Raw genomic sequence first — 26,612 nt, forward strand, 5'->3', positions numbered from 1 at the left:
TGGCAGTGGCTTACTACGAAAGAGTGACGACACTTTCTACTGGCAAGGAAAACAGCAGAACGAACCAAGGCAACGCGGTGTTGGGTTCGCCGTCAAAAACACGCTCCTTGGCATGGTAGAACCACCGACTGCAGGCTCCGAGCGGATTCTGCTCATGAGATTGCTCACTGCTTCTGGCCATGCGAACATCCTGAGTGTCTACGCCCCAACACTCTACTCACCTCAGGAGATTCATGACCAGTTCTATGAAGAGCTTCACAATAGTATTGGCAAAATCCCCAGCTCTGAGCACATGTTTCTGTTGGGAGACTTCAATGCAAGGGTTGGGGCTGACCCCGACGCGTGGCCCGCATGCCTTGGCTATCATGGAATCGGAAAGATGAATGCCAGTGGCCAAAGACTACTGGAGATCTGCTCATACCACAATCTCTGTATCACAAACTCATTCTTTCTTTCAAAACCATGCCATAAAGTATCATGGAGACATCCAAGGTCTCTTAATTGGCACCAACTGGACCTCGTCATCACCCGACGAGCCCTCCTCAACTCGGTACTCATCACACGCAGCTACCACAGTGAAGTCTGTGACACCGATCACTCGCTGGTATCCAGCAAGGTCAGACTACGCCCCAAAAAGATACACGGACTCAAACAAAAGCGCTACCTACGCATCAACTCTGCCAAGACATCCCTCCCAGAGCTCACTCAATCATTTCAACACAGCCTTGAGCAGTCCCTACACGACACACCAGATAGAAGCGTGGAGACAAAGTGGGCATACATCAGAGACGCCATCTTCAATGCAACCATCAATACCTTCGGCAAGCAGACAAGGCGGAACACAGGCTGGTTTGAGGAACACCTGGCTATATTGGAACCCATCCTCCAAGCCAAACGCATGGCGCTCCTGAAGTACAAGCAAGTCCCAAGTACAGGATCGTCAAGGGCTCTGAAAGCTGCTCGCAGTGCAGCTCAAACGACCGCCAGACGCTGCGCCAACAACTACTGGGTGAACCTCAGTAGTAGGATCCAACTCGCCTCTGACACTGGCAATATCCGTGCCATGTATGAAGGCATCAAGGCAGCCTTTGGTCCAAACATCAGGAGGACTGCCCCCCTTAAATCCAGCACAGGGGCCATCATCACTGATAAAAAAAAGAGCAAATGGCCAGGTGGGTAGAACACTACTCAGAGCTCTACTCACGAGACAACGGTGTGTCAGAAACTACCCTTGCTGCTGTAAAGCCCCTACGAACGATACACGAACTGGACAATGTTCCAACCTTGAAGGAACTTGACAGGGCCATCAACTCACTAGCCAGCGGCAAGTCACCGGGACAGGACGGCATCACACCTGAGGTACTGAAATGTGCAAAAGCCGCCGTCCTCACAAAACTACATGAATTTATCTGCCAGTGCTGGGAAGAAGGAGCAATGACTCAAGACATGAGAGACTCCAACATCATCACCCTATATAAAAACAAGGGTAACCGTGGGGACTGCAATAACATTACCGCGGCATCTCCCTGCTGAGCATTGTGGGGAAAACCTTTGCCCGTGTGGTCCTCAGCAGGTTACAGATACTAGCTGAGAGGACCTATCCTGAGGCTCAGTGTGGCTTCAGAGCAGGAAGGTCTACAATTGACATGCTCTTCTCCTTGTGTCAGCTACAGGAGAAATGTCGAGAACAGAGAATGCCCCTGTACCTGGCATTCATTGATCTTACAAAAGCCTTTGACCTCACCAGTAGGGGAGGCCTCTTCAAACTCCTCAAAGTGATCCGATGTCCACCGAAGCTGCTGGCAGTCATCTCCTCTTTCCATGACAACAAGAAAGGAACAATACAGCACAGCGGCACCACCTCAGAGACATTTCCTATACTCAGCGGTGTAAAGCAGGGGTGCGTGCTTGCCCCTACACTGTTTGGCATCTTTTTCTCACTTATGCTCACACATGCCTTTATAACAGCAGAAGAGGGAGTCTTTCTTCATACAAGATCTGATGGCAAACTCTTCAACCTTGGCCGTCTCAGATCCAAAACCAAAGTCCACAAAGTCCTCATCAGAGAACTCCTATTTGCTGATGATGCTGCGCTGACAGCTCACACAGAACAAGGTTTTGCAGACACTCATCGACCACCTTGCCAATGCCTGCAACAACTTTGGCCTGACAATCAGTCTAAAAAAGACCAATGTCATGGGCCAGGATGTCAGAGACTCCCCTTCCATAAACATTGGCAGCTACACCCTGGAAGTCGTTCAGGACTTCACCTACTTGGGCTCTACCATCACCTACAATTTGTCCCTTGTCACAGAGATTGACAAGCGCATTGGGAAGGCGTCAACAGCTATGTTTAGGTTGACTAAAAGAGTGTGGGAGAACAAATCCCTAACACTCAACACCAAAGTACAAGTGTATCGGGCCTGCATCCTTAGCACCCTCCTCTATGGGTCTGAGTCCTGGACAACATACGCCCATCAAGAACATCGACTAAACACATTCCACCTCCGATGTCTCAGGCGCATCCTCAGTATCAGATAGCAAGATCGCATTCCCAACACCTCAGTTCTCATCTTGGCCAACATTCCCAGCATGTACTCTCTACTCAGTCATAGGCGCCTGAGATGGCTTGGACACGTGCGCCGCATGCAGGATGGCAGAATACCCAAGGATGTCTTGTACGTCGAGCTGGCATCAGGCACACGGGTCACTGGTCGCCCAGTCCTGCGCTTCAAAGATGTCTGTAAACGGGACACGAAGAGCTGCGACATCAACCCAAATGACTGGGAGAAAACTGCCGGCGACCGACTCAGCTGGCAGCAGGCTGTAAAAACAGGCCTCAGGATAGGCGAGGAGAAAAGACACACCGCTTGGCAGACCAAGAGGGAGCGACGTAAAGAAAAAGCAACAAACGCCTCTGGAGCTGCCACCGCATTCACTTCAGCAATTGCTGTGGCAAGGATTGTCACTCAAGGATTGGCCTACGAAGTCATTCGAGGCGCTGCAAAACCTACAGCTGACCTCGTAAGGCGCAAAAATAATTGTCTCTCGAGACACAAAGGCCTATATGTTTTTTTTGTTTGCATTTTGACTGCAGGTATTGTGGTTAATGCAGACATGAATCCTTGTAAAAAAAGGTTTCAGTTTTGTTGCAAGAAAAAAGGGTAAAAATCCTATTATTATTGACTTTTAAGAATTAAATAAAAAAAACACGCATATCAGCAACCGCGCGCATCAATATAACGCTGTCCCACGGGGAAATGTCGCGCGTGTATTTGTATGAAATATTGGCAACGTTTCGAGCAATGGCCCTTCCATCTGTGGGAGATATCTGCTAAGCTGTCAATCCCTATCAATCAGTGCCTTATCTTATTACAGACCACTTCAGACTTTATTGATCACCCCATGCCCCTTATAAATCTCAACGTTCATTCAACAAAGTCACCATCACAAGGGAGAAACACAAACAAATAGACACACAAATATGATGTGCCCGTATTAAAAACATAATTTCCCTGGACAAGAATACGGGGTAACGGGCCGTCCATAAATGACGTCACGCGATTTTTGACCCCCCCCCCTCGTCACAAAAGTCAGACCTCCCCTCAAGTATGACGTCACGAAGCTCTGCCCCCCCCCCCAAAAAAAATGCTTAAAATCGCTTTAAACTATTGTTATTGTAGTGCGTATTTAATGTGGCGCTGCACTCTGATGTTGTAGAAATGTTTTTTTTATTAAAAAGTATATTTAATTATGTAGAACGTGTTGTCTATATTTATTTAAAGTTGCGCATTTTGATGTGACGTCACATTTCCCAAACCCCCCCCCCTCGTCACACATCGTCACAAATGTCTGACCCCCCCCCCCCAGCTGCGTGACGTCATTTATGGACGGCCCCTAAACCGTATGGGTTGACAGGTATGTATCTCAAGTTGTGCTTGTGTCCCAACTGCCAATGAACTCAGTATCACAATGAATACTCCACCTCTTAGTTTCGTACCAACACACACCAGTGTCTCGCTCGGTGTGTCTTTGTGTGTGTCTCTCTCTCTGCATGTGTGTCTGCCTATGATGTTCCCGTGTCTGTGTTCTATCATTCATTCTTACCTGATGATGGTTGCTCGTGTTGCAACCGAAACGTCGTATTCTATTATTACTTCATTTTATTTTCTACGTGGCTTTACCGAAAGTACCAAAGAGTAATTCCTGCGGTCACGAAAGCTTCAAATCTGGTTTGTGTGTAGTGTGTGCTGAACTTCTTTCGCACCGTACGTAGCCAACCGTGCTAATCGGAGGTTCGTGGTGAAATACAATCAATTAAACACCAACTGAGGTTTGAAGATATTTTAGTGGTTCCAGTTGCTTAATGTGGCCCACGCTAGTTTACTACGCCATAGCCATTTGGAATAATTGGGGTTGGCAAAGACTTAACTGGCATTTGCCATGTCAATAGGGGCCGTCCATAAATGACGTCACGCGATTATGGACGATTTTTTACCCCCCCCCCCCCCCCTTCGTCACACGACGTCACAAAAAGTCAGACCCCCCCTCAAATATGACGTCACAAAGCTCTGCCCGCCCCCCCCAAATATATATATGAAACATGCTTCAAATCGCTTTAAACTATTGTCATTGTAGTGCGTATTTAATCTGGCGCTGCACTCTGATGTTGTAGGAGAAAACATTTATTAAAAAGTATATTTAATCAAGTAGAACGTGTTGTCTGTATTTATTTAAAGTTGCGCATTTTGATGTGACGTCGCATTTCTCAGCCCCCCCCCCTCGTCACACATCGTCACAAATGTCTGACCCCCCCCCAGGTGCGTGACGTCATTTATGGACGGCCCCGTACATGTGTACTACGAAAGTGTTTGCTACCTTAGAGGTGGAACCAATTTCATCTGTGAAAACTACTGGGAATCTGTGAAAAAAAGAGCTTCATAGCTCATCGGATTCCTCCAGTACGAATAAATATTATGATTCTGGACTACAGGCTACAGTAATTAAGAACGGAACATGCGCTCAGGTGTACGTACACGCTGGGAGATGGAGCAAATGGAAATCAGCTCGTGTTCAGATGCTTGGTGGACCATCACTCAACAATCACAGGAGTATAGTGAGAGACGTTAAGCAGTTTCACACGAAGTTCTTTCGCGACCAACATGATCCATAATAGATGTTTTTGGGTTGGATCTGAGCTATATTGATCTTTTTCAGAAGCGACCTGGCCACAGGTGATTGCTCAACATCTATAATAGTGATGTTTTGGGATAAATCGCGTAAATATACATGTGTCTTTAAACCCACCAACACCCACAACTTGGGTTTACTCTCCAACACACCGGGTGTGCTTGTCTTGTGGTTGTTGTTGTTGTTATTTGACTTGCAACCCACTGGGATTTTTGCACACAGCGTTGGTGTACGGTGCTATTTCAGGAATATTTTTATATTTTTTTCCTGTATTTTCTGTTTGCACAGTCACATAATCACTTTAAGATGTTTTCTTGTTCATGTTTTTTGTTTGTTGCGGTTGCACCCGATTCAAGAGCCGAATGGCTCACAGGGCTATACCAAAATAAATGAACTTTGAACTATGACTAATTGGTTGTGTCGGTTGGTGGAGTGATTTACGAAACATTTATTTTTACGCGATCTAACTCCAAAAAAAAACACGTTGAAGGGAAACAACAAAATAATAAAATATATATAACGTGACTTTACCGAAAAAACTAAGAAAAAACTAAGAATATGAATTACTGCAGTCACGAAAGCTTTAAATAAAAAAAAACCTCTATTATAGATGCTGAGCAATAACTTGTGGCCAGGTCGCTTCTGAAAAAAGATCAATATATAGCTCAGCGGGCCTTGCCTGGTCAAATAAAAATAGTAGCTGGCAAAACCCACACTTCACACCCACCACATGTGGCCCTGCCTATCGACATTCATCCAGCAGTGGATTGGCCATGACTGAACGTTATGTACGCTATAACCTATAGCTTCTAGGACTCCTAGAGTAAAGTGTCTTGGGCTGTATTCAACGTTTTGCTCCCCCTCCGCCCGCCCGCTCTCCAATCGTAACAAAGCCCTCCGTATGCAGTGAAGCAACGGATTAAGAGTGCTCAAACTCGTGATCTCAGCTGACTTGCATCACGCGTGCCATCACCACCACCACCACTTCTGCTGCTGTACTGCTGCCCCGTCTTGTGCTCTGCAATTCTTCCCATTGCACGTGGTCTCACACGCACAAGAAAGTTCAGGGATCTCTGTTCGCTCACCGCCACCGACCACCCAATACAACCACACAACCACACCACCACCATAGACTTTTGTGGTGCCTTTTGCTGCCTGTCACAGTGACAATTCGTTCGGGGTCCGGCACGCACCGCAAAAGAATAAAAAAAAGTGACAAAGTGGATGAACAAGAATAATAATAGTAAGGCACTGTTGTGCTGCTATTTTTTTTTACTTTGTCTTAAGAGTTCGATTGTCATCGTCATCTCTGCTTGATAGGTACGTTATACAACTACAGTAGTCGAATGTTATATTAATAGTGTGTGTGTGTGTTTGTGTACGTTGATCCATTTATAGATACTCCATTAGATTTTGTTGGGAGAAATTCGTGTTCGATTACTTGTATGTATTATTCTTTCAGAGCCGCTTACGTGCCACCATTCTCAACAGAGCTCGTTGGATCTTTTTTTGTACACTACTCGACTTTTGTAAGACGTGGGAGCCATCTCTTTCACCACGTTCATTAACCCGTTGAGAAGCCTTCTAATTACACATACGTGGGATATCTATAAATGGATCAGCCTGGATGTAAATGATTTCTGTTCAACGGTATCTTGGCAACTTTAGTAGATCTATGTTCTCATTGCATGGCCATGCGAGGTGTGCTCTGTTACTGAGTGCATTTCATGCACTCACTTCTGCTTGGGGTGCGTATATATCAATCGTTGAACGTTTCTTTTTTGTGATGCGGATAGGTCTATGCCGAACATTGTGATCCATTCATAGATCCCCAGAATTGAATTCCGATTACTTTGTCAACAGGCGAGCTGGTTTGGTTTTTGGTTTATTTTGGCGCAGGTAAAACCCATTGGGCAGTATCTCTTATCTACTGACTACATGCCTACACACCCTACATACATGCCTACACACCCTACACACAATAGAGTCAGTAGTATCTACATGCCTACACACCCTACATACAATAGAGTCAGTAGTATCTACATACATGCCTACACACCCTACATACAATAGAGTCAGTAGTATCTACATACATGCCTACACACCCTACATACAATAGAGTCAGTAGTATCTACATACATGCCTACACACCCTACACACAATAGTCAGTAGTATCTACATGCCTACACACCCTACATACAATAGAGTCAGTAGTATCTACATACATGCCTACACACCCTACATACAATAGAGTCAGTAGTATCTACATACATGCCTACACACCCTACATACAATAGAGTCAGTAGTATCTACATACATGCCTACACACCCTACACACAATAGTCAGTAGTATCTACATACATGCCTACACACCCTACATACAATAGCGTCAGTAGTATCTACATACATGCAGACACACCCTACATACAATAGCGTCAGTAGTATCTACATACATGCAGACACACCCTACATACAATAGAGTCAGTAGTATCTACATACATGCCTACACACCCTACACACAATAGTCAGTAGTATCTACATACATGCCTACACACCCTTCATACAATAGCGTCAGTAGTATCTACATACATGCAGACACACCCTACATACAATAGAGTCAGTAGTATCTACATACATGCCTACCCTACATACAATAGCGTCAGTAGTATCTACATGCCTACACACCCTACATACAATAGCGTCAGTAGTATCTACATACATGCCTACACACCCTACATACAATAGAGTCAGTAGTATCTACATACATGCCTACACACCCTACACACAATAGAGTCAGTAGTATCTACATACATGCCTACACACCCTACACACAATAGTCAGTAGTATCTACATACATGCCTACACACCCTACACACAATAGAGACAGTAGTATCTACATACATGCCTACACACCCTACACACAATAGAGACAGTAGTATCTACATACATGCCTACACACCCTACACACAATAGTCAGTAGTATCTACATACATGCCTACACACCCTACATACAATAGCGTCAGTAGCAAGACCGTAGCCATGGAGTCAACATTGGGGGGGACCAAATCTTCCAGGGTGTCTGGGGGTTCCAACTCAGAAAAAAATTCTAAATTTTAAAACTCATTTCCTGCCTAAAATATTAAAAAATTCACTAACACATGGGATGAACTTTTTATTTATTTTTTACAATAATGTCTAATAGTGTATTATATTACATTGTTCCGTTTCCTTTTTTACATTTTCTTGTTTCATTGTATGTAATGGCAGAGATTAGGGATTAATAAAGTACAACCATAACTACAATAATATGAACATAAATCTATGCATTGCTATATGAAGACAAGCCCAGATATTGTGGCCAAGGTTTAGAAAATTGTTCTTTTTATTTATATAGCATAGCAATTATTATTTGTTTTTAAATATTTTTCATAGCAATATATTGGGGGGGACATTTTGAACATATTTGAATATTGGAGGGGGGGATGTGTCCCTCCCAATATATATTATAATCACGGCCTTGGTCAGTAGTATCTACATATATGGGAGTGGGGGGGGGGAGTAGAGGACATCAGTGGGGGCGATGGGCAAAGCGCCGAGATGCCCTCTGCAGGATTTAGAATAAGGCCGCCGACATTCTAGTATTTTAAAATAATTAAAGAGTACAACATTTCAAATCACTGCGCATTTGTTCTATTTTGATGCACTGTGGCGTGTCGTTTGTATTGTACAACATGTACAGTTGTTTCGTTCTTGTCTACGTCGGCTTTAATTCAGCAGTAGACATCGTGGCTGCTGCTGCTGCTGCTGATGGTGGTGCAGCCATAAGTAACCCCGGTGTGTAGGAGTCATGGTGAAGTATGGTCGCGTATGGGTTGAATGCTGCGCTCACGTTGCACATGCCGTATTCTCAAGATTGTCAGACGCTCCCCCCAATTTTTGTCTTCAACTACAGAAGGGGGGGGGGGTGGCGGTGGGTTAAAATGCATCTAAAGTTTCAGAATATATGGAATACTGAGAACGGTAAGTGAAATTAAAAATACAGGAATGCATGCATTGCATTTTCGGAATATGCGTGGTCACCTTTAAAGAGATTAACATCTTCCAAAAATGTGAAACGAGAGACATTAATCTTCAATTTAATTTACCCACATACAAGCAATGCAGCACAATTTTTTTTTCGTGATGCTTATGATGCTGCAGTGCAGTTTTGCGTCCTCATCTCCCCCCCCCCTGCGCGTCTCATAATACCGAACGATGTCCAGCCCTATTGCAACTATTGGAATTACAAGAATTAATAATTCATTGCAACAGATAAGTGAACCCGGTTGCTCAGAGGTCAGGCCACTGAGCTGGCACGGAATGAGGTTCTCAGGTGCAGTGAGTCGATGGTTTCTCAGCTCAGTCACAAAAAAAGGAATTCGCCAAAACCCACGACGTGAAATCTCTGTTTGCTCTTTCTTTGGCCAAAATCCAGCCGTGAGAATGAAAAATAACCGATTAGCATGTCGTGTGATGCCAATGCGTCAGATCTCAGAAGCTAAGCGGAGTTGAACTTGGACGGTGCTTGGATGGGCTACGTTGGCAGTTCAGCAAAATCCATACCTTTGCTCCCTCGTCTCCACTAACATGTACTGGGCAGTGTGGTGAAGTATGGTCAAACAGCCCCCACGATCCGCACATGGCATGGGAGTTGCCAGGAGCTCAAACACCTAGTTTATGTGTGATTTATTTAAGGGGTGCCACGTGGCGAGATGTTTACTCCCTCGCCTGGTATGCAGGAGTTCGTGGGTTCGATCCCGACCCTGACGCCTGTATGTTTGGAGTTTGCATATTCTTCCCGTGGTCGCGTGGATTTCTTCTCTGAATCCTCCAGTTTTTTCCCCCTCCACGTCTAGAAACATGCCTTGAGAGCGTATGGCTCCACAAAATGTCCACGTGTTAAGCCACTTCATTGAGCTATCAATTGTGGCCAGGTCCCTTCTAAGAAAGAAGCTTAATAAGCTCAGTGGGCTTTACCCGGTAAAATAAAAAAAAATAGTTTCGTTTCAGTTGTACATTTTTGTGTGATGATTTGAATACCTTTTCCTAGACTTTACACTCCTATCGCGTTTGTTTGTTGTTGTAACCTTTTGACCCCGTGCCCCTGCTGGACATCTGTGGAAAAAGAGAGCTTTGTCGCTCATCGGATTCCTCCTGCAGCACGAATACATCCGATTCCGTACGTGGCTGCTGCGCGTTGTACGTGGCGTGGCTGCGCGTGGCTGCGCGTGCTTCGTGTGTGGCAGGGAAGAGAGGAGGAGGAGGAGAAGGAGGAAGGGGTGGGAGCTGCCTTCTCCGAGAAGCCGGCATGGACCCAAGTCTTGGCAGGAGTGCTGCTCGTTGCAGCTTGGGGGCCTCGTCAACGGTTCTGTTGCTGCTCCGTCTGGACTACGCCGTGGGGCTCGAGGCTGGAGCGGGTGCCCACCACTCCAACCACATGCGTGTTAGACGAGATGAGGAAACGGGTAATCGTAATAATAATTTCGTTTGTACCGTAGACTCCCCCCCCGCGTCTTCACGACGGTAATTTGTTCCACGAAATCTGGTCGTTAAGTGATTTGGCCGTTAAGCGAGTATAGGGAATGCGCGTTAAAGGCTTAATCCGTTCCGAGAGCATCGACAGTAACCCTATTTCACCCCCAAAAAATACTTTATAATATTTAAACAATGGATTTTAATACATCAAGGTAATAGCACGAAAGCTTTAAATCAAAATATAAATACAACATTTTAAAAGAAACATGATTAATCAATGCATTAATTAATATTTACTGTACCAATAATAGCACGTCATTAACAGGGGAATGGTCGGTAAGTAAACACATTGGGATTTATGGAGGCATTACTCTACATTACACTATACACTACAATACTCTACATTACACTATGCACTACAATACTCTACATTACACTATACACTACACTACTCTACATTATACTATACACTACAATACTCTACATTACACTATGCACTACAATACTCTACATTACACTATACACTACAATACTCTACATTACACTATGCACTACAATACTCTACATTACACTATACACTACAATACTCTACATTACACTATGCACTACAATACTCTACATTACACTATACACTACACTACTATACAATACACTACACATGGGGCTCTATGGAGGCACGACTATACATTACACTATACACTACAATACTCTACATTACACTATGCACTACACTACTGTACACTACACTACTATAGACTGCACGATACACTACACTATACACTACACACTACTATATACTACACTATACACTACACTACTATACACTACACTATACACTACACTACTATACACTACACTACTACACACTATACTAGACACTGCACTATACACTACACTACTGTAGACTGTATGACACACTACACTATACACTACCATATACTACACACTACACTACTATACACTACACTACTATACACTACACTATACACTAATATATACTACTCTATACACTACACTACTATACACTACACTATACAGTACACTACTATATACTACACTACTACACACTATACACTACACTACACACTACACTACTATACACTACACAACTATACACTACACTATACACTACACATTGGGCTGTATGGAAGCCCGTCGTTAAGTGACTAGTCTTTAATAGGGGTGGTTGTTAAGAGGGGTTTTACTGTATTTTGGACCTTTTTTTGCACCGTACGTAGCTAACTGTGCTAATAGGAGTTGCGGGGGAAAGGACAACAATCTAAACACAAAAAGCAGTTCGAAAGAGTTGAATTTTCAATCTAGATGTATTCATATTTAGCGCTGTATATTTCATTTATATATAGCGTTATTCATGCTAATTGCATACCATAAGGCTGTACATTCATATTACGTATGAGGGCCCAATCCTATTTATAGCAGCTCCCAAGCAAAGGAAAACACCCAGAAAACAAACTAATAATGAAACACAAAAAGAATTGGCACCGAAAAAAACGAATTAAAAAGATGCACAAAGAAACAACAACAACAACAACGAGTTTTCACAACAGAGCAATCAGTCCACGAGTCCACCAGGTCACACCCCACACCACAAATCCAGAGCTTGCGGGTTGATTTCACGGCTCACGACGCGATTCGGTCAACGTTGCACACTCCTCCGCACCCTGGACGCGTTTCTATTCAGGTGCGGGGCTTCTTCTTATTGACACGCTTTTATTTAACTCACTGTCTCTTGTTGTTGTTGTTGTAGTCGTTGTTGTTGTCATTTTTTCTATCCACGTGACCTTACCGAAAGCAACCGTACAATATGAATGATGATGATGATGGCGCTGACGATGGCAATAAGTGGCTACGTGGCGGGGGATGATCGTTATGATGTCCGCTGCGCAGGCAACGATACGGGGTGCGTGGGACCCGCTTCGGACGAGTTCCCCCCCGGGTTCTTCACTCCGGAGGAGCAGCGTGAGGGCGGTGTCCTCATCTACATACTCATTGCCCTCTACCTCCTCCTCGCCATCGCCATCGTGTGCGACTATTACTTCCTGCCATCGCTCGAGCTCATCAGCGATCGTGAGTCGACGCGGCCGCGTCTGCGGCGCTGAACCATCCTTCGGGCCGTGCTTAGCCGGCCGTGCTCATCGGAGGATGCGCGGATCTAGAGGGTTGTCAGGGTGGCGAAGGGGGGTGAGGGTAGTAGGTGTTTAGGGAGGGGGGAGAGATTGTTTACAAAGTGCTTGCCGCAAGTGGACCGCATTACCTCGCTGATCTCGTCCAGGAGCATAAACCACCACGTGAACGCAGCGGCGGATTTTGGCTAATCATCATGCAACAGAGACGGCCAGATGCGCTTCTGCGGCCGTCTGGAACGCTCTTCCTTCCGACATCAGGAAGCCACAGAAAGGGCGCGAAAAAAGTTCAACAAACGTGCATACATACAAATAGGGACCCACATTAATTAACAACAATGGAAAAATACTTGCAACGCATTCCCGCTGGTAAATATCAATAAAATATTGATATTTACCAGTCGGGTCTAAAGGGGTGATTACCCATCGACCCACTCCTCTGCCTAGGCTGGGCAAATGGGCCATTGTCCAAGGCCCAAAACGAAAGAGGGGTCCACCATAAAAATAAGTGTGGGCGGTGACGTGGCCAAGCGGGTAGGTAGCAACGCCACGTGTTGAAGACATTATCGCGGCTTTAACCCCAGTGGCCGCCCCGGTAAATATTGCCCATCCAGCTTCCGCAATTTGACAAAAACCTGGCGACTATCATAAGTGCGATGTGATTGTTTGGAATTCAATAATTTTGCGAGTGAATTTTTTTTGTTGCTGTTGCAAATTTTGACCGCGACAGCCGGCGCAGCAGGGCATACTCCCTTTTTTTTTAAATGAACGGACATCAAGGGATCCTTAACGTCCGTTGCGAAGCGGACGGCGCATACGTGTGGTCTATTCACCCACAGTATCCGCTGGGGCTAGAACAACGAACCTCTGCGACGGGGCGGAAAACCCTGATTCCACTCGCTTCTGCAACACTGACACTCGGGTGGGGTTCACAAATTGTTCGGTGCATCAAGACGCACCCTTGCCCGCTTACGGATATTATAACAAACAAAAAAGATGACTGCAGCTTCGTCCATTCGTACAATAACAACTTCAAGGTCGTGATTGTTCATTGCGCCGAGTTTTTATTGAACCATAAAAATCGGTCAATGCAAAAATAAAAGATGGCCATCTAAACAGGACAGCTGTTTCAAATGATCCAATTTTGTTTCTCCAAATTGCAATCACCATTTGTAAAACAATTACAGTAATAGCTTTTTTTTTGCTCCTTTTGTAATCGATTTTATAGACTTTTGTTTCAGCTTAAATAATGCATTGCTACTTTTATTGTAAATTCCACGCACATAATAGTAACACTGCTAAATGATCTTAAAAAAAAAATACCACTGCTTTTAAACTCCGCAATCGGGATCCCTGAGTTTGGTGCGTTGAGTCTTGAGTGTTTCCACTGAGTCTTCATCATCACGTGATGCTGCCTTGGTGATGTAATGCAGTGGTTATTAACCTTTACTACAGCCTTGCATCCCATTGGTTCTCGGTGACAATGTTTTTACAATGTCAATAAATACACAGGTCTGATGAAACAAATTAGTTGTACTTACGTGCCCGTGCCTAATTTGTGTTGTCGATTATTTATTTTCTATAAAAGTCTGGCCATGTCTCGCACTCCCAGAAAGGGCATCTCGCACGCACCCCCAGGGGGTGGGTTCACCCCAGGGTTAAGGAGCGCTGATTAAATGGTTCACACGGTAGACTTACAGGGACTCCTACTTACAGTGAGGGAAAAAAGTATTTGATCTCCTGCTGATTTTGTACGTTTGCCCACTGACAAAGAAATGGGCAGTCTATAATTTTAATGGTAGGTTAATTTGAACAGTGAGAGACAGAATAACAACAACAAAATCCAGAAAAACGTATGTCAAAAATGTTATAAATTTATTTGCATTTTAATGAGGGAAATAAGTATTTGACCCCTCTGCAAATCATGACTTAGTACTTGGTGGCAAAACCCTTGTTGGCAATCACAGAGGTCAGACGTTTCTTGTAGTTGGCCACCAGGTTTGCACACATCTCAGGAGGGATTTTGTCCCACTCCTCTTTGCAGATCTTCTCCAAGTCATTAAGGTTTCGAGGCTGACGTTGGGTAACTCGAACCTTCAGCTCCCTCCACAGATTTTCTATGGGCTTAAGGTCTGGCGACTAGCTAGGCCACTCCAGGACCTTAATGTGCTTCTTCTTGAGCCACTCCTTTGTTGCCTTGGCCGTGTGTTTTGGGTCATTGTCATGCTGGAATACCTGTCCACGACCCATTTTCAATGCCCTGGCTGAGGGAAGGAGGTTCTCACCCAAGATTTGATGGTACATGGCCCCGTCCATCGTCCCTTTGATGCGATGAAGTTGTCCTGTCCCCTTAGCAGAAAAACACCCCCAAAGCATAATGTTTCCACCTCCATGTTTGACGGTGGGGATGGTGTTCTTGGGGTCATAGGCAGTATTCCTCCTCCTCCAAACACGGCGAGTTGAGTTGATGCCAAAGAGCTCCATTTTGGTCTCATCTGACCACAACACTTTCACCCAGTTGTCCTCTCAATCATTCAGATGTTCATTGGCAAACTTCAGATGGGCATGTATATATGCTTTCTTGAGCAGGGGGACCTTGCAGGCGCTGCAGGATTTCAGTCCTTCACGGCGTAGTGTGTTACCAATTGTTTTCTTGGTGACTATGGTCCCAGCTGCCTTGAGATCATTGACAAGATTCTCCCGTGTAGTTCCGGGCTGATTCCTCACCGTTCTCATGATCATTGCAACTCCACGAGGTGAGATCTTGCATGGAGCCCCAGGCCGAGGGAGATTGACAGTTCTTTTGTGTTTCTTCCATTTGCGAATAATCGCACCAACTGTTGTCACCTTCTCACCAAGCTGCTTGGCAATGGTCTTGTAGCCCATTCCAGCCTTGTGTAGGTCTACAATCTTGTCCCTGACATCCTTGGAGAGCTCTTTGGTCTTGGCCATGGTGGAGAGTTTGGAAGCTGATTGATTGATTGCTTCTGTGGACAGGTGTCTTTTATACAGGTAACAAGCTGAGATTAGGAGCACTCCCTTTAAGAGTGTGCTCCTAATCTCAGCTCGTTACCTGTGTAAAAGACACCTGGGAGCCAGAATTTTTTCTGATTGAGAGGGGGTCAAATACTTATTTCCCTCATTAAAATGCAAATCAACTTATAACATTTTTGACATGCGTTTTTCTGGATTTTTGTTGTTGTTATTCTGTCTCTCACTGTTCAAATAAACCTACCATTAAAATTATAGACTGATCATTTCTTTGTCAGTGGGCAAACGTACAAAATCAGCATGGGATCAAACACTTTTTTTTCCCTCACTGTACGAACATTCGACTTACGAACTTTCAGAGATACGAAACAAACCTGGTCCGTATGTCCAGTGACCTTTTTCGCGGACCGAGAGCCGTAAGTTCAACCGCCGCGCAATATATGGCAGTCGTTATTGGGTGTCATTCCCCAGCATTCCCAGCATTTCAGCCTGCGTCACCGCCATTGTCTCTTGTTGTCTTGTTTTCTTTGGTTATTTCGGTAAAGTCACCACGTAGAATGAGAATAAAATAATAAATTAATAAAATAAAATAACACAATAATATTCTCACGACGTTTCGGCCACAACACAAGCGGCCTTCATCAGGTGAAGGAACGAGACTGTCTGGAGGACAGCACTGGAGCGAACACAGCCAAGCTCAGACCGCGACCTTTAAGCTGTGTGAGAAGAAAACAGAGCGCCTTGCTAATTCCTTCGTCAAGGCGCTCTGTTTCTTCTCACACAGCTTAAAGGTTCGCTCCAGCACTGTCCTCCAGACAGTCTCGTCCCTTCACCTGATGAAGGCCACTTGTGTTGTGGCCGAAACGTCGTGAGAATTTTATTGTGTTATTTTATTTTATTAATTTATTATTTTATTCTCATTCTACGTGACTTTACCGAAAGAACCAAAGAAGATGAATCCTTGCAGTCACGAATGCTTTAAATCGAAATTGTTGTGTTGTCTCTGTGCTGTTTACCACGACGTTGTCTCTGTTTTTGCACGAACCTTATCAACCCCCATCGTGTCTCAGAAGCGTAAGAGTCGTGACAGTGTTGAGGGTGGTAGTAAGAAGCACCAGTGGCGTCTACAGGAGAGCCTTTTCTCCGTGTTTAGTGCACATGCCGTAAAATACTAACAAATCGACTTACGAACAGACCTCTGGAGCCTAACTCGTTTGTAAGTAGAGGAGTCCCTGTACAATCCAGATGGTTGCCGGCCTGCGCTCAAGTTTCATAACCCCCTCCACCACTGCACTCTGTCCACCCAGCAGCAGTTGTAATTGGGTTCACAATAGTGAGTCGGTAGGTTGCGTGTTGTAGGGCAAAGTGTGGGCAGTCGCACCTCTTCCAGGATGTTAACTCCCACGCACCTCCGATTAGCACGGTTGGCTACGCACGGCGCGCAGAGAAGTTCAACACGCACACATACATGTACGTAAGCGTGGAATGGTAGGACCAAAAATGCCGTCGAGAACGGCTCTCTTTATTTATCTCTATCCCAGTAAAGGCACTTTCGCCAGCAGTGGCATGAGCGAGCAATTTCAAGGCCTGCGCCTTTGCCTTTCTACTTATGCAATCGTAGTGTGTACACACTGCATAGCTCTGTGTTTGCGAGCTCAGTACACAATTTCACAGTCACGACCCTTCGGACTCGTTTTTGCTTTGTGAAGCGCTTCGTGCAAAGCATTTTTTGTACGTTCAAAATAAAACAAGTAGAATTGTGAGAAACTCGGTTCCGAGAGAATATAATTAAACCTTTTCAAAAGCTGTAATTTGGCTTCACATTTATCTGTACCTTGTCATGGTGGTTATGAAGATTATAGAGATGCACGTGCCATATTCTCTGGAATATAAAGCAAACGTTTTTTTTCTGCAAATTACTCGATTGGCATCATGCATAGAAATCATTGCCCCTTACTGGCAGACTAACGCCCCAGGTCACACTTGCAAATGTGTGTGTGTTGAACTTCTTTCGCACCGTACGTAGCCGACCGTGCAAATTGATTTCTTAGCCGGTTAAACAAAATAAACGTGAACCTTAAACCCCCTGGTCGTCTGTGAAAAAAAAGCTTCATAGCTCATCGGATTCTTCCGGTCTAAAATAAAGATTCTGATAAACGTATTACATCATCAAACAACTCCCATGACTGACAACAGCACGGGGTGGTCTTCGTCCAGCGGTGGATCGACAAAGCGCTGCGAATGTGCGTGCGTGACCTGAACATGCTTTGTCCCGTCCCCCCCTTCCTTCCTTCCTTCTGTCGTCCTGACTCAGGCCTCGGTCTCACGATGGATGTGGCAGGAGCCACGTTCATGGCGGCAGGCAGCTCGGCCCCGGAGATGGTCACCGCATTCCTAGGTCTGGCACTGCCACACACAAATAACCCCTCCCCCCCCCCCGCCGTATAGCCTCAACATACTGTTAGGGCAAGTGCTGTCAGCAAGCAGCAGCACCACCTGTGAAGGCCAACGCGGCACGACCGGCTGCCTTTTTACCTCCCCAGCGCCGATGTTTACACACCGCACCACTCATTTAAGGTTTGAGTCGACCTCGGGAAGACGGACGACCGGCGGAAACATCCTCCACTGTTATTGGTCGTCGTCGTCGGGGGGGGGGGGGGCTCGGGATGCAGCGCGCTAACGACGGCGCGGGGAGCCATCTCGTGTGGAGGTGTACTGACAAAGGCCCCCCCCACCCCCGCTCGCCGCCCCCCTCTCTCTCTCCCTCTCTCGAATGGAATACGAAGAGCAGGCGAGGCCAGCTTCGGTGACTCAGTCACTCTGCATGGCCGGCGGTGGCGACGTACGCCCCGTGACCCGGCAGCTCCGATTAGCACGGTTGGCTACGTACGGTGGGACCGAAGTTCACCGTACGTGCGCACGTGGCTGATTAATTGGCGAGCGTCAAGGAGGCGAACCCTTTTAGTGTTGGATTTTTTCTTGGGGGGGGGGGGGGGTCTTCGTGCCACGGTGGTGAGATGTTAACGACCTCGCCCGATGTACAGGAGTAGGTCGTGATGACCTCCTCATCACGATGAACAAAAATGCACCGTCTGCTTCACAGTAGACGTTAAAGACCCCCCCCCACCCATGGGACCTTCTTGCCAGCATTCAAAACCTGTGGCGGCAAGGGTTGGTGGATCATCGCACAAATGTCGTGTGTGTAGATATATACCTACTCTTTGGTTCTATTCGGTAAAGTCACGTAGGTAAAAAATAAAACAACAAAAATCACGACGTTTCGGCCACAACACAAACGGCCTTCATCAGGTGAAGGGTCGCGCTTCTGCCCCGCGGGTTATTCATCACCTGATGAAGGCCGCTTGTGTTGTGGCCGAAACGTCGTGATTTTTGTTATTTTATTTTTTACCTACGTGACTTTACCGAATAGAACCAAAGAGTATGGATCCTTGCAGTCATGAAAGCTTCAAATCTAGAATAGATATATACCTGTATACACCTCCCCAGCTGCTCTTTAATCTTGGCCACCGCCTGCTCACGCCGCATGACGACGGGGCAACGCTTAGGGTCGCGCTTCTGCCCCGCGGGTTATCGCGGCTTTGCCCGTGCCCTTTCCCTTTGCCGCCTCCGCGCAGGTGTGTTCGTGACCAAGGGGGACATTGGGGTCAGTACGATCGTGGGCTCGGCCGTCTACAACCTGCTGGGAATATGCGCGATCTGCTGCCTGTTCTCCCCGTCGGTACGTACGCACGGGGCACGCCCCCCGCCCTGCTCCGTACGCCGCCGGGAGGCGCGACCCTCCACGAGGAAGGAAAGAGTCGCAGGCGTGGCCACGAGCGCGCCGCGTCCCAACGCGCCGCTTTGCCCTCGGGGGCGGGCAACCCCGTTCGCGGAGAGTCGACGTCACGCCACGAGCCACGCGGGCGACGTCGCACCGCGGGCGGCGAGGCCGACGACGCGACGGGGACGACGTCGGCCTCGTCGTTGGGAGGGGGACTGGCTGATTGATTGGCGAGCGTCAAGGCGAACCCTCTTTTAGCGCTGTTTTTTTTTTAGGGGGGGGGGGGGGCGGTTTCCACGCCTCGGTGGCGAGATGGTAACTACCTCGCCTGATGTACAGGAGGAGGTCGTGATTAATACTGAGGTGTGTTTTAACAATACAAAAAAAATGCACCGTCTGCTTCACAGCCGACATTCAAGACCCCTACGGGACCTTTTTGGCAGTATCCAAAATGATGAAAAATAAGAAGAGTTCTTACCATTTCTGGCAAGAGGCGTTCAGATGTTCAAACACCAAATAAACACTTTTTTGCAAGGCATCAAGTCTGCATTAACCACACGTGCTTGTGGCAAAAACATGCAAACAAACACGCTCTGTTAATATATGCGTTGTCTTTGAAACGGATTGGCCTACACCAGAGACATTCTTACTCATGGCCTTGTCTCACGACCAGCGTCAGAACAGTGAACAACGCCAACATTCCAACAGAACACCCATAGCTCGGGTCGAGCAGTTCTATCAATGGGACCTTTTTGCCAGTATATTACGTGCAAATCAACCCAGCTGGGATCATGCGTCACAACCGTCGCCACTCCCACCTGCGATATCTGGGCAGGATCCTCCTGATAACGAGTCATGAGACTCAGCGAGGCTTTCCTGGGGTAAACAACTACGAGGAGGGGCGGAGGAGGAGATATTGTGCCCACCGTGCTTGTAAATATGGAGATCGGGCGATTTGTTTCGAGTTTCAGTGAGTCAGATGGGCCCTAAATGCGGTGTCTGCGCGTCTGCAGCGGCACAGTGAACGTGCAAACGTTGGGCCAACGTTGCACGCTTGCAAGGTGCAGGGTCAAGAACGATATTGCCCTCTGTACTGGCCACCTAATGCTGCCACTGCAGAATGGTCAACGCACTTGCAGTCCAGAGGTCGCCGCTTCAATTGCGCAGCGCAGCATTTGACACAATTTCACGAATCTACTTTGGTTCTTTCGGTAAAGTCACCACGTAGAATGAGAATAAAAGAATTAAATAAAACAATAAAATTCTCGCGACGTTTCGGTCACAACACAAGTGGCCTTCTTCAGGTGAAAGGAACAAACCTGTCGGGACGACACAGAGCTTGTAGCTGTGTCGTCCCGACAGGTTTGTTCCTTTCACCTAAAGAAGGCCACTTGTGTTGTGGCCGAAACGTCGTGAGAACGACAGAGCTTGTAGCTGTGTCGTCCCGACAGGTCTGTTCCTTTCACCTGAAGAAGGCCACTTGTGTTGTGGCCGAAAACGTCGTGAGAATGTTATGGTTTTATTTCATTATTTTATTCTCATTCTACGTGACTTTACCGAAAGAACCAAAGAAGATGAATCCTTGCAGTCACGAAAGCTTTAAATCGAAATTTCACGAATGTCATAAATGCCCCCCCTGCCTCTGTCCACCCAGCAGTATCACCGGTCGCAGGTCGCGTTTGATCATCAGCGACGGATTTAAGCGGGGGTGGAGGGGGAGGGCGGTGATAGGGGCAAATGTAAAATCTTGACTCAAAGCTTTCGTGACTGCAGGAATTCATATTCGTTGGGTCTTTCGGTAAAGTCACGTAGATCGGTTCGAATTAATAGAAATAAAATAAACAAAAAACGACAACGTTTCGATCACAACACAAGCGATCTGTTCTCCTCCTGATGACGATCGCTTGTGTTGTAATCGAAACGTGGTCGTTTATTTAACAACAAAAAAATTAAACTACGTGACTTTACCGAAAGACCCAAAAGAATAGGGGCAAATGTGTTGTTTATGAATATCGGGACTTGGTTAAAAAAAAAATAACCTTGACATTTTGGGGGCGGTAAAGTCTGTAGAAACACCTCTGCATGCAGAGTGGGCGTTTGCTACATCTTCAAAGTCGCCTGTGCCGACGTGGAAGGGTGGGGGGCCAAAGCACCCCCTCTGGTGGAGGCCCTTTTATTAGCAGCAGTCACTCGAGCGGGTAACGTCACGGCTGAGCCTTCTACGTTTACGCTGCCATCGATCAGAATTAGAATGTTCATTTAGACTGCAGGAGAAATCCGATGAGCTATGAAGCTCTTTTCCCACAAATGTCCAGTATGGGCGGGTCAGCAGGTTACAACAGCAAGCAATACACAAAAAACACGATCGGAGTGCAAAATAGAGAAAATGGTAAGCAAGTTACGAAACAGAATGAATGATAAAAAAAATTGATTAATGCATTGATCGATTGTATAAGTCCTATTTGATCAAGCTTGGGAAAAGTAGCAAAAACAACAACAAAAGCAGTCCCAGACCACACGCTACTTTACACCACAATATATACTACACTATACACTACTATATACTACACTATACACTACACTACTATATATTACACTACTATACACTACACTGTACACCACAATATACACTACTATACACTACACTACTATATACTACACTACTATACACTACACTGTACACTACACTATACACTACTATACACTACACTACTATTTACTAAACTACTATACACTACACTGTACACTACACTATACACTACTATACACTACACTACTATATACTACACTACTATACACTCCACTATACACTACACTATACTACTATACAATACGCTACTTTACATCACACGATACACTACGATACACTACACTATACACTAAACTACTATACACTACACATCGGGTGAAGCGATTCGTTGTTAACAGGGGTGATCGTTAAGAGGAGTTTCCGCCGTATATATCTCTATTCGGCTGTCCGTAATAAGAAGCTCGCTTGCCTTGGCTGCATTCCCCGGTCAAACGGGCAACATCGGCACGATTTTTATTCTTTTAAACCTGCACGTTGGCCCAACGTTAGCCCGACAGTCCATGGGTGACCTCCGCATGGTTTGCGACAAGCATCTTGGGCCCACTCCAGCTCGTGCACAACCCAGGATGCGCACGGGCGCGGTCTCATCCCGTGGGAAAAAAAAACAAAACGTCGACCGCCGCTATGAGTAATAACAAAAAAAAAATCTCCGCCGTTTATGTTTCAAATTAAATTTCGGGTACAATTAATACAACAAAAAGTTATTTGCCGCTGACATTCGAGGCCCCTAGACGGCCTCGCACCGTCGTGACATTCAACAAACTGGCACGCCTCGGAATTGTCCCGTTTATAAAATGTGAATGACCCATTGCTGCTGTTGATATTATTTCCCATGCCGGGTTTGGGTGCCGTGATCGTCGTTGGCGTGCGTCGACGCGTCGCGGGTTCAAGGCCTCGCCGCTCTCACATTGGCCCCTGCTGCGAGACTCCCTGGCATACGCTGTGAGCGTGGCCGTGCTCATTGGCTGCATACACGATGGGAAGGTTCACTGGTAAGTCGTGCCCGTACACACCACACACACACACCACACAATAGGGCTGAACGATTAATCGATTTTAAATCGAAATCGCAATTTGAAACAATGCGATTAGCAAATCGCAAAGTGCTGCGATTTTTTGCGATTTGACAAGTCCTATTACTTTCTTACACACTGCAGTCGTTAATGATGGTCACGCACTTAAACACTATCCTGGCCTAGCCCCTGCTTAGCTTCGGAGATCGGATGCACCATGCGTAGCGGGTGTTACAGGCAGTAACATCACTTGTCGTACTCTCCTTGCGTGCTCTCGTGCCAGTCATCGCCGCCTTCGTCAACCCCTCGCTGACCGGCGTGGTGAAGTACGGTCAAATGACCCCCTTTCGGCCAGCGACGCTGTGGGTCGGGGAGGCCCTCACCCAGCAGTGGATTTTGACACCGGGCCCGCACGCGCACGAGTGCGGGGGGACTTATAAAAATATTAATTTTTTTTTGGGCCACGGCGAGGGTCGTTTTTAATCTATCATAGCAAAGATAGCGAAGTAATTACTGGGGGGGTGGGGGGGTGGGGGGGGGGTCCTTTTGAGTTATTTTTCTCATTCCGCCGAGCGCGAGCTGCGACCACGTAAGAAGACAGATAGCCCTGCTGCCATTTAGTCCATTGACTGAGTTAATTAAACCCGGCCGCCGCCGCAAAAAAAAAATCTTGCATCGTGCATTGCACGAGTCATCTACGGAATGAAAGGAGAGGGGCGAGGAGGGGGGGGTGATGCGTTCTCCCCCCCCCCCCCCGCCCACAGCTCTCTTCTTTCCAACCGCGTTGCATGGCCAGGTGTGAGCAGAATCTGTAATGATCGTGGCTCCGTTTAATGTCACTATGCTATTGATTCGCTGCCCGCCCCCACCCAACCACCTCTAGGAGACTAAAGACGGCTCACCGGTAACTTCAAAGGGGGACGACGTTTTTTTTGCACAATTTACGGGCCGCGTGTCATTGTCTGACGGGTTTTGCGCGCAGAATTAGACCTTTGAAATGCAAAATATGTAGCCTCTAAGCAGGCGACGTAGTTTTGATGTTGGCTCGTATTGCAATAAAATGAACCGGAGCTGAGACGATTGGTCGATCAATTGACCGTATCGAATTCAAGATCACGAGGTTTATTTATTTTTTTGCCTGGTCGATTACCATAGGAATGCGGCAGGGACTGTCGCCTCCATAAGATGATCAGGAGGACCCTTTAACGTTTTTTTTTTACTTTTATCTTGAAAATAATCAAAATTTTACACTAATAAGGTTGGCCACGTGGCCAACACTAATACGGTTGGACACGTGGCCAACACTAATATGGTTGGTCACGTGGCCAACACGAATAAGGTTGGTCACGTGGCCAACACTAATAAGGTTGGTCACGTGGCCAACACGAATAAGGTTGGTCACGTGGCCAACACGAATAAGGTTGGCCACGTGGCCAACACTAATAAGGTTGGACACGTGGCCAACACTAATAAGGTTGGTCACGTGGCCAACACAGCAAAATTAGCTGCATCAAGTGAACAGCTCTGGGACACAAGGGATTATATACAGGTTAAGGGGGGGGGGGGGAGCCAGGGAGGGACGTGGGTGGAGAGGGGGGGGCTAAGTTAAGCCGCCTTTTGTTATTCTGCAGGGGGTTCTGGAGGAGGCGGAGGTGTACTTGCACGTTAAACCACCTTTTGTTATGCTGCAGGGGGTTCGGGGGGAGGGTGATGGCGTGCTGCACGGGAGCGAGTACAATCCTGGTAGAAACTGAAATGATCTTCTTTGGTTCTTTCGGTAAAGTCACGTAGAATGAGAATGAAATAATAAATCGATAAAATAAAATAACACAATAAAATTCTCACGACGTTTCGGCCACAACACAAGCGGCCTTCATCAGGTGAAGGGACGAGACTGTCTGGAGGACAGCGCTGGAGCGCTGTCCTCCAGACAGTCTGAATTCACCTCGGAGGATGACGAAAAGAATGCATATGTTGATTTTGGCTGCGATGCGGTGAACGCTTCTTTGCAGCGGTGTATGTGAGCATTAACAGTCACCTCAGAATCAGAATCTTTTTAGCGGAGGAGTCCGATGAGCTATAAAGCTCTTTTTCCACAGATATCCAGTAGGGGCGGGTAAGAACCCGTTACCTGACGAGGCCTCAAATGTAGTCCGGTGATGTCTCTTTCCGTGGGCCGTTCTCTGACACGGGATGGTGTTTTTGCTTTGCGAGAGTTTCTTAGTTTCACGATGTGACCGCCGATGCTGCAATTACAATAAGATTTACAAAATGTGTCTATACACATATACAAATCTTCAACGTAAATCCCCACTCGTGCGCGTTTCGACGTCACCGTCTGGCGTGAAATCGATCGCAAGTGCCGGCAATGCTGTCGTGCAATTCACACAATAGTATGAACTCCTGTTCCTGCGATTACTCGGCTGAGTTAACCTCACACACGCGAGCATTCTCTCATCACTCTGTCTCATCACTTTCTCTTATCACTCTCCCTCTCTCTCTCTCATGCCATCGGCGTAGCTTTCCAGATGCGATTCGCGGAGAGCCAAAAAAGTCCGCGAACGACGAGGGAAAACTTTCGTTGTCCTTCCCCCTTCACCTCCGATTTGCACGGTTGGCTACGTGCGGCGCGAAAGAAGTGTCAACGTACATACAGACCTACCGTCGTTACGAACGCTTCGGGGAAACATCATCTCCAGTGCATCGGCGGCGGTGGTGGCGGTAGCGCGCCACGAGCACCGAACGATTTATATTTACTTACGCGCTCTAACTCAACAACGAACGAACGAACAAACAAACAAACAAACCCCCTCCGACAAAAAATCTTTACCACGGACGATATCGGTCGCGAAAGCCCGCGTGTCAAACTCAAATGGCTTCTCTCGCAGGTACGAGGCCCTCTCGCTCGTGTCCGTCTACGCTGCCTACGTGGTGGTGCTGCGCTTCGACGCGCGTCTCCACCGCGCCTTCACGCGCGGTTGCCTGTGTCTCCGCCCGGCCGGGCAGCACCGCCGCCGCCGCCAGCCGGGCAACGGCCCCGAGGCCCGGCCGCTCGTCGGCGGCGGCGAGGAGCGGGGCGATGCGGCCGGCGAGGACCACGGCGGCGGCACCTCCCGGCGCTCCTCGACGGGGGTCAACGACTTCCTGCACGGGCGCACCAGGTCGGACAGCGGCGTCATCCTCAGGGACGGCTCCGACTACTCGCGGTTGACGCTCAGCCTGCACGGGCTCACGTCGCTGGAGGACGAGGGTCAGAGTTCGAACGCAGCACCACTGCCCCCGTCGAGTTCGTTCACGGGTCGGGTGTTGTTTTCACGTGGGCGTGCGGGCGTGGTGACACGCGGAGAGCAAACCCGCCGGAAGTCTGTGAAAAGAAACTGGACTTCTGT

The 26,612-nt window shown here is 46.9% G+C and overlaps 1 protein-coding gene across 1 annotated transcript in view; it reads left to right on the top strand.

Annotated features, from left to right (window-relative positions):
- Positions 1–6,140: 6,140 nt before the first annotated feature.
- The window catches only part of SLC24A5 (solute carrier family 24 member 5), a 29,364-nt gene continuing 8,892 nt past the window's right edge, over positions 6,141–26,612 (top strand). Inside the window, exons 1-7 of the mRNA XM_032975862.2 lie at positions 6,141–6,510; positions 10,476–10,694; positions 12,613–12,792; positions 18,154–18,237; positions 19,475–19,578; positions 23,102–23,202; positions 26,112–26,473. Of these exons, the coding sequence (XP_032831753.2) occupies positions 10,538–10,694; positions 12,613–12,792; positions 18,154–18,237; positions 19,475–19,578; positions 23,102–23,202; positions 26,112–26,473 (988 nt within the window). The 5' untranslated portion in view covers positions 6,141–6,510; positions 10,476–10,537. The remainder of the gene's footprint in view (positions 6,511–10,475; positions 10,695–12,612; positions 12,793–18,153; positions 18,238–19,474; positions 19,579–23,101; positions 23,203–26,111; positions 26,474–26,612) is intronic.

Source organism: Petromyzon marinus, chromosome 57, assembly GCF_048934315.1.
Source record: "Petromyzon marinus isolate PM22_M1 ecotype Great Lakes invasive population chromosome 57, UKy_Petmar_22M1.pri1.0, whole genome shotgun sequence".
NCBI classification, from domain to species: Eukaryota; Metazoa; Chordata; class Hyperoartia; order Petromyzontiformes; family Petromyzontidae; genus Petromyzon; species Petromyzon marinus.